We start from the raw sequence: 16,114 nt of genomic DNA, 5'->3' as shown, positions 1-16,114 counted from the left end.
CCCAGCCGGGTCCCGGCACCCCTCGCCCCGCTCAGGGCGCAGAGCCCGCCGCAGGCGCAGCTCGCTCCCGCGCCGGGAGGTGGCAGCACCGCCGCGCCCGACCGGCGCCTCCGAGTCCGGCCCGCGCGGCGGGGAGGGGGCGCCGCGAACGCGCTCGTCGCGCCCGCCGTGCCCCGAACTGCCGCGACCCCTTTCCCTCGGGGACTCTGAGATGGTCGCTGCTCTCCCGGGGTCCCGAAGCCGACCCTGGTTTCTCATCAGGAGTTTTCCCGTCTCCTTTCCCGAGGCGCTCGCTGGTGGCTTTGCCCTGTCCCGTTCTCCCCGGCAGCCGTGCCAGGAGCCAGCCAGAGCCACGGCTCACATGAGGCAGCCGGGAGCGAGAGTTTTATTAATAATACTGTCCTGTTTCCTCTTCCCTGTGGGAAGAGATGGGGGAAGAAGGAAAGGGCAGCAAACAGTGGTGTGGGGCCAGGTGAATCACCTTCCTGCGAGAGATCGAGGCAGGGCACGGCCGCCTGGCAGGGGTTCGCCTCAAGCAGATGGTTTCTGCACAGGGCACAGAGATACACCGGGACCTGCCCGCCACCCCAGGAGAGGGGTACCTCTGAGGGGAATCTCTTCTCCTTGCAGCCCTGGGATGAGCTGAACCCCACTTGCTCTTGCACGGAATCCCTCACTGCCAGCCAGGCTGTGCTGAATTTACCACCGTTCCCATCCTGCTGGTGAGCCCTTCCCACGAGGATTGGCACATCACCTCTGTAGCAGGGCGCAAACAATGCCCGTGTGCCACAATGGGAACTGGTGACACCCCCAGAGTACCATCTGTTGTCCCCAGAAATAATTTAATCCCTTTTCCACGCTACCAGGGATGGCTTTTAGCACCCTTCCCACAAGGACAGAGCTGTTCCCGAGGTTTTGCCTGCCCTATTTGCTCTCAGCTCTGCCTCACCTACCCAAGTCCTCCCCCATCAGTGTATGTGGACATTGATAATAATTTCTAGCACATTTCCTTGCTCTCTTGCCACAGCTGGCCTGGAAGTGGGGTCCATACTCCCCCAAGGTGGGCTTGCAGAGGGACACAAGGCTTTCCCAACTTTTGCGGTCTCTGCCTGCCTGGCTAGCCTGGCACTGCTGTTTCATGGAGAGCTTTGTAATACCAAAAAAGGGGCCTCTCTTTTTGCCACGAGTTGTTCGGTTGTTCACAGTCGTTCATCCTGTTAAAACGGCACTTAAAGAAAACAAAAACCAGTTCCAAAAATAAAGCCTTGAGACAGATGGGGCCATTCAGCGCTAGTTTTTGATTATATCTCCCACTTGTTGGCCTGCCTCCCCCACACCTCAGTGAGCCTCGGGAGCTGTGTCCCACCTCTGGAGCTGTATGGACCCGCAGGTGAAACACATTAGCCGGGTGCTTCTGCTAATGGGCTCATCAGCGGAGCAATTAGCACTGCTTCAGGGGGACCTGCAGTTATTGTTTCTGGCCTGGAGTTATTGTTAATGGCCACTGCATCCCCAAGCTAGCACAGAGCAAAGGGGAAAGGCTGGAAGGCTGAGTCACGTACCTGGTCTGTCATTGAGAGTCCTGCACTGGGACTGTGCCCAGATCTGACCACCAGGGTCCTGCCTCGCCAGGGCACAGGGAGTATGGAGGGAATGCAGGGAATCAGGGAAAGCCAGCAGCGACAGGGAGTTCAGCGCTTCCGTGCCCTGGAACTCTGGCATCACTGTCCTGTCACTGCAACACCATCACCCACCTCCAGCTGTCCTGGATACCAGGAATGTCCAGAGTGATCTGCCACCAAGCAACTGGGGGAGCGATGCGCCCCCAGATTTAGCCCTGGCAGGAAGGCTCCCTCCAAGCCAGCTCCTCACCCACGTGGGGAAGGATGCACCTCTTGCCCTTTACCCCTGCCCTGGCTGCCAGGCATGACCCAAGGTGGCCCCAGGCCAGAGGTGTGCGTGCCTTCTGACCAGGGCTCAGGGCGTGTGTGTCTCCCAGCCTGGCACCAGCGGAGGAGGACAAGTGCAAACACTGTGGCCAGTGGGGCAGGAGAAGGTTATCTGGGGCCCGGCAGTGGAAAAACTCTCGGTGTGTGACTAAGGCACAACAGCGCCAGGTGTGGGTCCAGGCAGGGCAAGGGAGCCGGGAGTTATCGCTGCCCGTGGGTTCAGGTGCCTGAAGCCAAATGTTTCCTAAGGGTGCGGTGACAGCCACAGCCCCGTTATCGGGCACCTGGCCCACCCCAAGCAGCATGGACATGGGGACAGGTTGCTGGACCTTCCCCCCATGGTAGAGATGGGGCACTTCCCACTGCTCCTCCAATGGGAGACTCAATCCCTGGGAGCAGACTTCAGCAGGGACACCTTGGTCCTAGGGATCCAAGCTCTGGCCTCACGGTGAGGAATAGTCTGTGTCAGCCTGTCCAAGCACCCCAAAATTATCCTCCCACCCTGGAGCACCCAGGCTGCATCCCACCCACAGCACTCTGGTCCCCTCCCCAGCTCTGTGCTGTCCCCATGGACCGCAGCATCCCAAAGGTCAAGCCCTGGCTAAGGAACCCTCAAACCTGCAACACTCCTCCTCCCTATGGATCAACAATCCCAGACCAGCTGTGGGACCTGTTGGCTGTAGCATGGGGGATCCCCATGAGTTGGGTTATCCTCAGACAACCGAAACCCACTCAAGCTTCTCTTTCACCCCTCTCCAGCTCTGAAGACCCCAGGGCCCTGCTCCAGCTGGCAGGTGCCAGGCCATACTGTGGCCATGACTCACACTTCTGCTGGGAGGTGTTTCTCCATACCTTGCTCCTTCCCTTACTCCCTTGCCTCCTCATTGGACCAGGTCAGCTGTACCCCAAAACCTTGGGGCTTAAGAGTTACAGAAGTTTCAGGGAGCTCTGCACAGTTCCCAGGGTCCTTTTTGACAGGAAGTGACCAAGGTGGAAAAGGAAGGGAGGGAGACATGGCCTAGCTTAGGGTTCTCCAGCTCACTGCAGGTGCACATACCACAGGGATTGCACCCCAGCCGTGCCTCCCTCAGTGCTGCCAAAGGTGTTTTCTTGCTGCCCTCATCACTTTGCAGGGCAGGTTTTACTGGGGACAGGACTGGCCTCCCTTCTCCCATGGAGAGTGTGTCTTGGCCCAGGCAATTGGAAGAGGGTGTTTTTTATTAACAACAAATTAACCGTAATTGTCTTTTCCACTACAGCCACTCCTCCCCAGCTATGCAGTGGTGATTCCCAGCATTGCTGGTCCATCCATTTGGCTGCCATGTGCCCCATCGTGTGCCTGAAGGAGTGCCTTGCCCCAGGCACAGGGGAGCAATCCCTCTGTTTGGAGGAGCCCAAAGCACCTTCCCCTGCTCTTGCCTCCCCGTGTAGGCAGTGGCAGCTGAGCCGGACCTCACTCCTGCCCTGGCACAGCAATGATGAAAGGCGAGAAAGAACTGGTTTGTGCTCTGATCTCAGAGCTGAACCTCAAAACAGCCGTGAACCGTCACTCCAGCTCCCAGGATGCTTAGGGAGGACAGGACAGCAGAGCCAGCCTTTCCAGTGGGACAGGATGGTTGGAGAAATTCATCGTTCCCCTGGAAATAAAAATAATAATCATAATAAAAACACAAAGCCAGAGATTACTTATACGCACACAAACACGCAGGCACGCACTCTCCCCATCTGGCTTTGCCAGCCTGACTCATCGCTAATTCAAACAGCCCACACCTTTCCCTCTCCCTCCATGTGACGTTTTGAACAAGTTTCCAGGGAAGAGGCAGAAGTTTTGCCCCAGCTATCCCCTGGCATTGTAGCCTTATCCTTGGGTTCTGGTGGTCCCAGGAACAAGACACCCCCAGTATCTCATCACAGACCACATGTGTCCCAGCACAGTCACCCCTACACAAGCACCTCTCAGAAAGTGGGGCAAGCAGAGGGTGGAGACAGCAGTGGAAAGGACAAGTGATTGAACCTGATGGATCTGTGACACCTGTGGATGCAGCCCCATGGTCCTGATCTCAGGCCTACAGGCAGAACATGATGTCCCAAGCTGCTGCCACCCTGCCTGGAATCACCCATGCTTTTGTACCTGCTCAGGGGCAGACCACAAGGGTCGGTGCTGGCCCCAGAACAAAGAGCCCAACACCAAAATATTAGCCACTCCTCAGGGGAACATCAGACCTGCCCTGCCATTCCCATCTGAGCAGGAAAGAGTGGGATCAGCCCAGCTACATCCCACTTCCACTTGCAGGGCAAGCAGCCCCAGGGCACCCTTCAGCCCTGACCAGCTGCTGGGGGTTACAGAGATGAGCAGCAGGAGGGAGCCACTGCCACCACCACCCTGGGCCAGGGCATCAAACAGCTTGTGTGCTCCCTGCACTGCCAGCATGGTGTCAGGTCTGGACAAGTTCCTGCCTTCAGAGGGATTCGTGCATCACAGGTAATCAGCTGTGGGAGGGAGGGAGGGATGGAGCCAGACCTGCTTGCTGAGCTCCGGGACCTGCCAGCATGCTTGTGCTGAGTCACCACCTATTAACGCAGGGAAACCTCAGCACCTGAGCCCCGCCAAGCTGCCAGGCCATCCCCAGGAGGACAGCAGAGACAGCACCCAGGACCAGCTGACACCAACCTCCCTGCTGGCTGTGACCACAAGGCCAGTACTGCAGAGCTCCCACTGTGAGGCACAGCAGGACAGGACTGCTCGGGAAGAATTCAGGACCAGCAGGGCTCTCAGTGGAGTTTCGGCTGCCATTCTCCTCGGAGATGACTCACCGCAGGACCAGTCACACCATCCCAGTGCCGCAATTGCCCCATCTGCAGATTAGGGAAACTGAGGCACAGGGAAGTGAGGTGACTCAAGAGCTGTTGCACAGGAGATGCTACTCAGATGCCGAGGCTTGGGCGTTCCCCATCGATCCTCCGCAGCTAACTTAAGCAGAAATGAACATCGATGTAAATATTTACTGACAAACAAGCTCAGCCTCACCCTCTCCTCTTAGAAGAAACCTTTAAAGTAAACTCTCCTGGCTCTTTCATGTTTACATCTTGTTTATTTATTATACAGCAGATCACAATATTTCAACAGTTTGCATATAAAGAAAAGTAACATTTCAGAGTGCAAGAGACCTAACGTGCCCAAGCAGAGAAATGTTAATTAACAATATACACAGATGGGAACAGTGCACTTCCCAAAGCTGAGACTCATCTGTGTTCCCAGCTGGAAAAAAATATATTAAAAAAAAGAGAAACATTATATATTACTGCTTTGTTTAATTTACAACTTGCTTTGCAGAAGCTGCACATAAAAAGACTCATTTTCTTTTGAGCTTTCTTTTTTGTCCCCCCCCCCCCCTACAAAAATTTCAAGTATAGCAGAGACCTGGGCATTCATAGCTGGACTCACTGTCCTTTACATACTAAATTTTAAAAAGCAGCATGGGGAAGGCAGCTGCAGCAGTACCTGGTGTCATCCTGAGGGGAAGAACAAGACAAAATAAAGCAGACAAGAGCCAGGAGAGACATTTTAGGCTCTTGAGTGGAAAATTGGGAATGGCCAGGGGGGTCCCAGGCTGGTGACAGGAGCTTCCCTGTCCTCTGTGCAAGGTGACGCTGTGCTGCCAACACCTGCAAACCTTTATAGCCATGAGCCAGTCAAATCCCACCCTCACCCCATCCACTCTGGGCTTTGGGTCAGGTTTGTTCTGATGATCACAACCGAGACAACCAGCAACCCATTTCCCAGCACCACATATAATGTGCCCAACTGGCATGGTTCTCCAGCCAAAAAGCAGCCAGAGTCAGCCACCACAGCCCCTAGAGGCAGGGGGGTGCCAGAATCTGGGGGAAGAAGGTGAAGCTGATGCCAAATACAAGCCAGGAGTTCTGGGGACAGACCCCTTTATGCACCAGCTCCCCCACTCACTGGGTACCTGGCTGGGGGGAACCCTCCAGGCATGGGGAGCTGAGTGGTGATGACTGGGCAGATGTTTCTCACAGTTTTGCTCCCCACATACATCCCCAAAGCAGCCCTTCCCCACCACTTGGCTGGGCCAGCTCTCACAGGAGCAGGAGGAGAAAACTAGTTATCAACTACAAGCGGAGGGGGCTGGGTGGCCAGGCTGCTCCCCACTGCCATCCCTGGCCCGACACTATTTACACCGTGAGCTGCCTCCGGGGACATCGAGTCCGGCCGCAGGCACCGCTCACATGTGCCGCTTCATGTGGAGAGCGAGGTGGTCCGAGCGGGAGAAAGCCCGCTCGCAGAGGTGGCACTGGAACGGCCGGTGCCCTGTGTGCTTGCGGTAGTGGCGGGTCAGCTCATCGGAGCGGGCGAATTTCCAGCCACATCCTTCCCAGGTGCAGTGGTAGGGCTTCTCGCCTGCAGAGGAGAGGGGGTGTCAGTGGGCTTGTAGGTTCCCACCCTCCTTGTGCCTTCAGTTCTGGGCTACCCTACCCAGCATCCCCTTTTCAAAGGGATGGGAGGTCCATTGCGCACCTCTGCCTGCTCAGCTTTCTTTCCCCATCTGTCCCCCATTTTTCTGCCCTTCCCCATGTGCCAAGGTGTGTTTTCTGGGCATCCCTGCCCCATTAGAGCACCCTTCCTCTGTGCCCCTGCTTCACTTTAAACTGTGGCTGGTCCCCTGCTGTGGGCTGGCACCGTGTGCCCTGTCCCAGCTCGGCCAGAGGGTCTCAGCGTACAACCCCTAGTCTGCCTCCTATTCTGTTTGTCCCTAGCCCAAATGGAGAGTATCTCCATGTCCCTCAGTCCTACCACCTCAGGCACCCCCGGGCCCCAAAACCAGCAACTGGAGGCGCCACAAGTTGTCTCGCTACATGCCAGGTCCCTATGTGTCCCTGCCCAGCGCCACCACGGGGTCCTTCTGAGCGCTTCGGGGCCATCCCCATTGCCCCCTGCCCTACACGCAGAACGCCTCCACGCGGGCTATCCCTCGGTGGCGTCACACAGCCCCACCACGGGACCCACCGTGCACTCCTTGACCCACCGCAGGGGTCCTCCCCACGCGACACGCCCCCACTCCCGGTGTCACCTCCCGCGACGCCCCTTCCCAGCCCCGGAACCTGCTCGGGGTCTCACCACGTGCCGCGGTACCCGCGCCCGGGACCCTCCGCGCGTGTCCCCGCCCCGGCGCGCCCTTACCCGTGTGGGTCCGCATGTGCGCCTTGAGGTGCGAGCTCTTGGTGTAGGTCTTGCCGCAGCCCGGGTATTCACAGTTGTGCGTGGCCGTTCGCTTGCGCGCCCACGAGCGGCGGCCGCGCTTGGGCTTGCAGTCCTCGGGGGGAGCCCCGGCCGGGAAGTACTCCAGCACCGGGGAGTTGGGCGGCGTGACCAGCAGCCCGGGCAGCCCCGCCGGGCCCGGGCCCTTCAGGGGCTCCCTGAAAACACTGAAATGTCCATGAAACTGCGGTGGCGGCTGGGGAGCGAAGTGGGGCGCATAGCGGTGCGGGGCCACGGCGTAGTGGGGCGGCAGGTCGGCCAAGAGGTGGGGATCGGCGCCAGGCAGCGGCTCCTCGGGGGGCCCCAAGCGGCCGTGGGGGAAGCCCGGGTAGGGCAGCGGCGGCCCCGGTACCGGTCCCGGCCCGGGACCCGGCGCCACCCGTGGCTTGTGCTCGCCGCCGCCTGGTCCCAGGTACTCGGCGGCAGACATCCCCATCATGCAGGCGCGCTCCTCCGGCTGCTCCTTCTTGATGCGGGGCCCGAAGGACTGCGCGGGGTCCAGGGGCAGTGGGCGGGCTAGGGCCGGGTGGAGGGGCGGGTGGTGATGGGGGTGAGGGTGGTGGTGGGGGCCGCCGGGCACCCGCAGCTCCGTGTACTCCCTCCGCTGCGGGTCGTAGTGGCCGGGCAGGTCCGGGGTGAGCAGCTCAGCCACGTAGCTGTGGCCCTGGGCCTCGGGGTAAGGCGCCGGGAACTTGCCCGGCGTGGAGTACGAGCCGTCGCTGTCGTACGTGGTGCCACAGCTCTCGGGGGTCTCGGGCAGGGGGTAGTTGGGGCCGGTCGGCCCCTGCCCGCCACTGCTGGTGTGCGCCAGGATGAAGTCCAAGTCCACGAACTTGCCCAAGTCATCCTCCTCCCGCTTGACGGCAGCGGGGCCATCCTGTTGTAGCATCCTCTGCGGGAAAACGAAGCGTCAGGATCGGCAGGAGACGGTTGCGGCGGCACCCGCCGCCCCAACACCGCGGCCCGCGCCTCCCCCCAACCCGTCCGACGGGTCGGCACCACTCCGGTTGCACTGCGCCGCCCTCGGGGCGCCCTCCGACGGCGAGAAGGCGGCCCGCCCCCCACTCCCTGGCCGGGCTGAGCCCCCGCCCGGAACGCTCTGTCCCGTACCCACCTTGCCACCCTCTCCCCGGTGCCAGGTGCTTACGTGGAGCATGTCGGCGGGCCGCTCCTCTAGCGGCATCAAGTTGGCGAAAGTGGAGATAGAGGGCAGAGCGCTCTCGTCCACGGCCGCCGCCATGGCGAGCCGGGCCGAGGCAGCGGGGCCGGGGCGGGCTGGGGGAGCGCGGTGCGCGGAGCCCGGCACCGCTCCGCTCCCCGTGGCAGCAGCGCTGCTCTGCGCCGCCCCGCGCCCCTAAGCTGTTAACAGCATGGCTGCGCCCCGATTGGTCCGGCCGGCATTGATATTCACCGCTGCCACTTACCATTGGCTCTGCTGCGGCCTGAGCCACGCCCCCTCCGGCGGGGCTGCCCCGGCGGGCGGGGGTCGGCGGTTGCCGCTGCCCCGACCGCGCTCGGAGCCCGCGCGGGACGGGACAGGACGGGGCAGAGCGGCGGGAGCTCCGCGTCCCGCTGTCCGCGTCCCGCTTTGCCTTGCTCTGCGACACTGTCCCACGGGCTAGAAGAGACAAGGGTGCTGTTGTGGATCGCGGAGGCCAGAATCCTGCCCGTGACGTGAACGGGGCAGCGGCGCCCTCAGGGCTTGCCCACACTACGAGCGAGGCGGGGGGCTGTAGGTGGCAGAGCTGGAGGTGCCCCGGCACCTTATCCCGAGTGGGGCAGGGGCGATGGCAATGGCTCTGTCACAGGCGCCCTGTGTGGAGGCAGAGAGTGCCGGTGAGGTCTGGCGCAGGGGTACATACAGGCAAATGCATTTCAGCCACTGTGCCGGGCGCTACACTCGCCACGGGGGTGCCGAGCGCGTCAGCGAGCGAAGGTGCAGTCCCAAAAAGGTGTGCTTGTGCCTCCATAGGAGATGAACCAGATAACCGAGCCCCGGTGCCCCCACACCCCCACGCGAATCGTTTCAAGTAAGCGCACCCATGAAGCCGCGTCCTCCCGCGCCTCTGCTGTCGGTGAGGCAATCAGCAGCACAGAGCGTACCAGCTCGCATCTGGCTGCGCGCAGGGTGCGTGTGCGAGCCGAGATAACTGCTCCTCGACCCTGCCGGGGGCTGGCACCCTGCCGACATTGCCTCATCTCGCCCCACAGCCCCCACAACACGTTTGTCTGCCCTCCCTAGGGACCAGTGCTGTAGCTGAGTGTCCGAACGCCCTGGCACAGGAGGACATGGGCCGGCTGTCCCACCCTGCCCACCCTGAGCAGCCCCTGGGACAGCGCTGTCCTGAAGACTTCCCACGGCGGGGGACACAAGGATACAAAGTGGTTATCCTGCTTTGAAGGAGACACTCAAGTCACCCACCCTATTCTAGCTAGTTGGATGATGGTGCAGAGACCCAGGGCACTGGGCAGGCCTCCGCGGGGGCTCTCTGCCTCCCTGTCCGGCTCACACAGCAAGATCTTCTCCGTCTGGCCCCCATCCAACCAGTACCAGGAATGGCCCTGCTGCTGTTGCGCTGGAGAAGCAATGTCCCTTATCTCTTGGAGCCTGTCTCCCTGCTCTCTGGAGCTGTCCATCTCCAGATACCTTTCTAAGAACTGAGGCTGTTGCCTGCTCTATTCAGAAGCAAGGAGTCAATTTAAAAAAAAACAAATATAAACACCAAAGGTGAGGTGTGCACACACACCGCACACACATGCCGCTTCTGAATCCAAAGCTACTCTACCAGTTGCTTTCATCACCGTGCTTTAATTATAAGGGTGGAGCATTGCAATAAATTATTTCAGTAATCCAGTGGAACAACAACAATTCAGATCTTCCCCCTTTTACCAAGAATCCCTGCCCTGGTTTCCAGAGCACATTTTGGGCTGCTGCCTGGGCCCCATCTGCTTGTCTGCTGGGAAGGCAGCAGGTTTATTAATGGCACCTATTGGGTCAAAACACATGGGCTCCAAAGTCCTTCCTCAGAAAAAGTCACCACCAAAGTAGCAAAGAAGCATGTGGGCATTAGTTGAAATTACTTTTAGCTTGCCTCCCAGAGTAGTTTATTGAAGTCACCAGTTAATCCCATTTCTTGTTTCTTGGCCAAACAATAATTAATAGCAAGGCAGTTCCTGCCCCAGACTTTTACAGATAAGTGAGAGAAGATGCCATAGGAGACAAAGTAATTCCTCTTGGTTTTCCCCTTTTCCAGGCAGTTTTGGCATTTGGACCCGTGCTGATTTATTTTGAGAGGCGTTGCCAACAGATCAGCTTAATTTTTACAGCCAATATTTCTTGCAAATGTGGGATATTCCCCAGGAAACTCTTTTTACTGATGCTCCGGTGGGAGGGCCAGCGCGGCGGGGAGCGGCAGCATGCCAGGCACCGCAGCAACACAGGCACGGCCAGCGCTGAGTGTGCAGGGAGCCAGCAGTGCGTCACGGGCAGGGCTTTCCTGCTCTGAGCCATGGGATAGGCACAGGGGGTCCCTGCCACAGCCCTCTCAGCCCCTGGGCCACAGGGGAGGCAAGCAGGAGCAGACAGTGCATGCACAGCCCGCTGTTGACAGGAGCCCATTTAGGAAACGTGGGTTATCTCCCGCGCCACTACGGCAGACTGTAAAGTCGCTGGCATCTCAAGAGATCAAACAGCAGCCAGGCAAGAGAGCAAACAGAAAGTGGGAAGGGCCACCCACCCAGGTGATGGCTAAAGAGGAAAGGGTTAATGGTTATCCTTACTTTTGACACATCTGGCAGCAGAGGAATGAGGAGAGTGGCTTGCCCAGCATGGTGTGCCAGAGGTGGCCCCGTCAAAACAAGAGCATTGTCAGCCCTGCCAACACTTCCCCAGTGCCATGGCACCCTCCCCAGTGCACACAGCATGGGTGGGATGGACAGGGGGACAATGCCCTGGGACACTGCCAGAGGTGGAATTGGTGCCCTGGTTGCTGAGCAGGGCTCCCAGGAGACCCAGAGGGGTCTCCTACCCCACAAAACACTGGGGACTGAAAAACACTTACCCTGCGTCCTTTTCTGTGCTGTCACCTGGAGTTGGGAGACTGGAGTAAACCCAAGGACTCTCCTCTGGAGCATCTCCAGTGTCCCCTCTCCAACATCACCTACAGCATCACAGCCCAGAGAGCTTCTGCTCCAGTGGGAGGCAAAACCCAAGTCCCAAAAGCTCCACAGGGGACCCCATGAGAGCTGCGGGAGATCCACAACACAGAACACCCTAAACAAAGGTGACACTTCAGGGTTATATCCCTGAGAGCAGAAAATGAATCTGGATGGGTTTTACTCTCTGTCTTCCCCTCTGCATGGTACTGGCCTGCCTAGAGAAGGGTCCAGGAGCCCCCAGACCTGCCTGTACACCCAAAGCCCCCTTCTCCTCCTGAAAAGAAAAGAGGAACTGAAAATGAAATTAAAGCATAATTCAATCCGGAGCGGGTCCAGAGTAAAGTCATCTGCTCTTATCGTGTGCTGGCAGGCTCTTCCCGCTCCGCAACAAACACAATGTTATCAGGGCACAGAGGGCAGATTCGTTTGCACCGGCCCAGCAAGCTGCTGTGTCCGCCCTGCCTACCCTGGGGTCTGGGGAGCGCCGGGATGCATGGCCAAGGACCAGGGCTGACGGGGACTCGGGGAGACCCGAGGCAGCACCCCGGCAGCACCGACAGGGAGCTCAGTCCCAGGAAAGGGTGCTTTGGCTGGAGGCCATATCCAGCCTGCCTGAGCAGCTCTCTGGCCATGGGAGATGGGTCAGGGTGCTCCCAGTGAATGTCAGCACAGAGTAAAGGCTACAGAGGGACAGGGTCCGTGAGAGATGTCTTTGCCTATGGGAATACACACGGCCTCATCCTCCATGGGTGCTGCCCAGCTGCTTGGCCAGGAGGCTGCCGAGCTGGCAGATCTTGGCATCCCACCCCTGGCAGAGCAGCCCAGCGGCACCCACAGACCCTGCACACAGTCCCAGCCCCACTGCATCGCCTGGACCGCATCCTGCTTTGATCTCTGCCTGCTGCCTGGCTGTGCCCTGGTGGCTGCAGGGCCAGTGCAGCCCTCTCCGTCCTTCTTTATATACCCCTGTTATTTTTAACTCTGCCTACGCAAATCCCGAATCCGGAATGAGCAGCAGCCGGGGGCCAAGGGGAAATGGACATGGTGCAAATTTCCTGCCCTTTTTACCTCTCTTCCTCTATAACATACAGCAACGTTTTTCCTCCACTTCTTAACTTTCACTGGTACAGGAAAGCTGAAAGCTCCAGGCTCTGCATAGAGCCGCAAGGTCCAGCACCACAGCGGACGGGGTATCCCACTCGGAAGGGACATCGCACTCAGCGTGGTGCCAGGAGTTGTCCCTCCCCACAGCACACAGCACAGGCTCCATCAGCAGTGCGATGCGCTGGAGGCATCCGGGCAGCCCTCGCAGCAGCAGCCTCACGTGCAAACACGTGTGCTCACGTGCCAGCCCAGGGGCCCATCCTTCCTTCCCTCTGGCCCGGCAAGTGCTCTGGCCCCAGCCACAGCAGCTGGGACTGGACCACAGCCATGGGAGCCGTTCCCTTTTGCCACTTACAAAAGTGCTGGACAAGACCTGTGACACCCCAGCAGCTCCGGGAGTAACAGCAGGAATTGCTGTTTTCCTTGTGAGCAACAAGGAGGAGGAACACAAGATATTTTTCCAACATTTCTGGCTTAATCTTTAAAAAAAAAGCCACAACACAGAGTGCCACAGCGAGCTGAACAGGGAATTTTGCAGAGGATATCATGGTATGGCTGCAGTGCCCACGGGATGTGCATGTTAGAACCCTTCTTTCACATGCTGGAGATTAATAGCTGTACATCATGTAAAAGCAATTTGTCTACAAAAGTTCCAGATGGCCCAGGTAAACATCTCTGCCACTCTTTTCCAAGCAGTGTCCATCCCTCCTCCCAGCTATACTCTGAGGTATTCAGTCTCCAGTGAACCTGGATTCTCAATGAATGGGGAAAACCCCTCTTAAACCATGCACAGAGATGGGAAAAGTGTGGATGCTGAGGCCAGTGCTGGTGAGACCTGATCCACTCAGATATATGGCATTTGCCAGCCTGGAGAAAGCCTGGCTAGCCCTGGAAGCTGGGCACTGCTGTGGCTGCAGTATCCAACCACTGCTGGGCCAGTGGGGGAACAATTTTCCAGCGGGAGCTGTGGGATAGGATTGAGTGAAAGGTCTGCACCATGAGTCACTGGGGGGACACAGCTCAGTGTGAGGCAGTGGGGGACAGCCCAGGCAACAGCAGAACAAACAGGGAGCTGGAGAACTTTGTGTGGAAACTGTTTTCCAGGTAATTTGGTTTTGTTATTCCTCCCTTGCAGCTATCTGCCCAGAGCCCCCCACCAGTGTAAATCACATAGCATAGCACATTGCATGGAAAACTCATCCTACCACCATCCCATGCCCCTGGGACACTGCAGCAAGAGCACCACTATGGCACAGGATGCTGAAATAAATCACAGTCAGCCACATGTGGCTGCTGCAGTGGTTTTACAGAAGCAGCCCACAAAACTGCATCCTCCCACCCACAATGCTCGTGGGGTGTCTGGCAGGATCAGTGGCCTCCCTGTGTTGAGAGCAAACCCTTCTGCACTGGCATTACACAGGGTGCTTCATTCTGCTCCAGGAAGTGGCATTTAATTACCCAGCCTCCTGGTAGTAAATAGGTTTCCAACATATTACAAAAGGCTGTATTACATTTTTTTTATCCCCAGCCTTGCTCATGCTCTGCGCCGGTGAGCTCATCTCCTGGGAATACCGTCTCCAAAATAGATTCACTCCCTTGTTGGAAATAATCAAATGGGAATCCAAGCTGCTGAGCCCAAGCCCAATTCCTCCCTTTGTTCTGGGGCTCTGGCAGCGAAGGGGTTCGGAGCAGGGTGACAGGAACTCGCCTTCTTTTAATTGACCTCCGATGATGAAACAATCAACCAAACGATTTAGAAATGTGCATCCAGTGAGATCATCAGGAAAACTTCTCCACAAAGGGGCCTGGGGAAAGGAAGGTGCAGTAATCCACCTGCCCCAGCCGCCTCGGCAGGCCTCACTGCATGGCACAACGTGGCACAGCATGGCATGGTGTGTCACAGCCACTCAGTGCCTCTTGGGCTACCTTGCTGTGGCTTCATGCCAGAAGCTGCCTCACTAGGTCCAAAATAGGGAAAGAGTACAGCTAGACCTGTCCAGTAAGGACATCTGCTCCCATGGGAGATTTATCCTCCTTGTTCCCAGCCCCAGCCCATCCTTAGCTGCTGGGCACTCATGTATCCCAAGCCAGCACCGAGGGGTAGTGCTGCCGGTCTCCACTCCCAGACTCACTGCAAGTGCTGCCACCCAGGCATTTCTAGGACAAGATTCCATGATATTGTGGGGGGAAAACCCTCCCAGCCCAACAAGCAGTGCCTCTCTGGGGATTTCCGTTTCTTGCACCCTTTCCCCAGCTTTTTGTAGCCTGTTGGGAGGGGAGCCACCCGGGAAGGGCTGGCATGGCTCCCTGGCCCCAGCTGCGCCACTGGGGCTGCCCCGGCTTCCCCAGCCCAGGGCAGTGCACGCTCCAGCTTGGCATGTGGCAGGCACTAATTTTGGCCCAAAGGTTTTCCCTTCAGCAGACTCTGCCGCCAGGGTGGTTTTGAAGACAATCTTAGCCAGAGTCTTCCTTCCTCGACTGCCAGCAATCCGGAGCCAGGCTGGTGTGTTTGTGTTGTGTGTACATGTGTGTGTGTATCTCCAAACCGCAACAAATACTTCATATTCGTTTTCTTTCTTTCCCTTTTTTTTTTTCCCCCTCCAAGCCCTTAGCTGCGGTATTTAAATAGTAGGTGTGGTCCCGGTGCTGTGTGCCAAAACCAACACCAGTTCCAGAGCAGATAACCCTGCGAGCAAACGCAGCAGCGAAACCACACTGAACTGCTGGGAGAGCTGTGCCGGGAAGGGCAGCGCTGCTGGCTGTGGCCACGGCATGGCCCTGTGGGCAGGCTGGCAGCAAGCAGGCACAGTGGCCACATGGCTCCCTGGCCCAACACGAAAGCTCAGCCAAAGGGGCCAGGTAAAGGGAGGAGGTGGTGGAGTCAGCACATCCAGCTGAAGAGCCATGCACTAGCTGTTCACTGTGTGCAGCCAGGAGTTGTTTGGGATGGACCCAGATGGTCTTTTGGAGTTTGTTTTTTTATAAATCAAGGCAAAACTTGTTACTTGATCATCTATTTTCCATGTTATAAACAATCAAAAAGATTTGTTTGTTAAAAAGGCTGCATTTCTCCCCCAAAAACGTAGACTGTGAGCAAGTGGGAGGAGAAGTCCCTCCAGTGTTTTAAAAGCAGTTCGCAAAGAAACTTTCTTACGCCCTGATGTTTTTCTCATCCAAGCTGAAAGCCCTGAAATATGGTGAACGTCATGTATTTCAGCATGAGTCACCCAGAGAGAACCAGCTGCGTCACCTTCCCTGGCAGAGCTGGCTGTGCTTGTGTGTACTGGGGACAGTGGGCATGGAGGGCACCCCTGGGTGACCAAGGATAGATAAAGATAAATCAGCTCGGGCAGGAGAGAAATGAAGGATTGCTGCAAACCCCAAGCCGGAATGCCACCCTCCCCTTCCCTGGGGCAACTGCCATTTTTGGGGATGGAGAGGGGTTGCCTTACCCATGAAGTTTTGAAGATTTGTGGTGTGAGCATAATCCCCAGGAAGTCTGCAAACTCATCCAGAGGGGAGTGTGCACACACTGCTGCAGGCAATCAAGTGAGTGAGGGCCACAGCACCCCAGCTCCAGGACAGCCTATGCCTTGCTGCTGGTGTCCCTCCAGAGCAGGACCTA

At 57.8% G+C, this 16,114-nt stretch overlaps 1 protein-coding gene across 1 annotated transcript; it reads right to left on the bottom strand.

Annotated features, from left to right (window-relative positions):
- Nucleotides 1-3,265: 3,265 nt before the first annotated feature.
- On the bottom strand, nt 3,266-8,472 carry LOC131086938 (Krueppel-like factor 2). Its single transcript, XM_058030227.1, has 4 exons — nt 8,375-8,472; nt 7,150-8,119; nt 4,621-6,369; nt 3,266-3,586 (listed from the first exon to the last, which is right to left on the bottom strand). Exons 1-3 carry the CDS (start codon nt 8,465-8,467, stop codon nt 6,194-6,196), a joined length of 1,239 nt encoding a protein of 412 aa, XP_057886210.1. The 5' UTR covers nt 8,468-8,472; the 3' UTR covers nt 3,266-3,586; nt 4,621-6,193.
- Nucleotides 8,473-16,114: the final 7,642 nt, after the last annotated feature.

The sequence above is a fragment of the Melospiza georgiana genome, chromosome 9, assembly GCF_028018845.1.
Source record: "Melospiza georgiana isolate bMelGeo1 chromosome 9, bMelGeo1.pri, whole genome shotgun sequence".
Lineage (NCBI taxonomy): Eukaryota > Metazoa > Chordata > Aves > Passeriformes > Passerellidae > Melospiza > Melospiza georgiana.
The sequence above is the reverse complement of the archived record's forward strand: the minus strand, read 5'-3'. Positions and strand labels throughout refer to the sequence as shown.

Coding starts and splice junctions, on each gene's coding strand:
- LOC131086938 (XM_058030227.1), bottom strand. CDS start 8,467: ATGGCGGCGGCCGTGGACGAGAGCGCTCTGCCCTCTATCTCCACTTTC. Junction 8,120..8,374: donor GGCCCGCCGACATGCTCCAC/GTAAGCACCTGG, acceptor GTTTTCCCGCAG/AGGATGCTACAACAGGATGG. Junction 6,370..7,149: donor GCACATGCGGACCCACACGG/GTAAGGGCGCGC, acceptor TCTCCTCTGCAG/GCGAGAAGCCCTACCACTGC.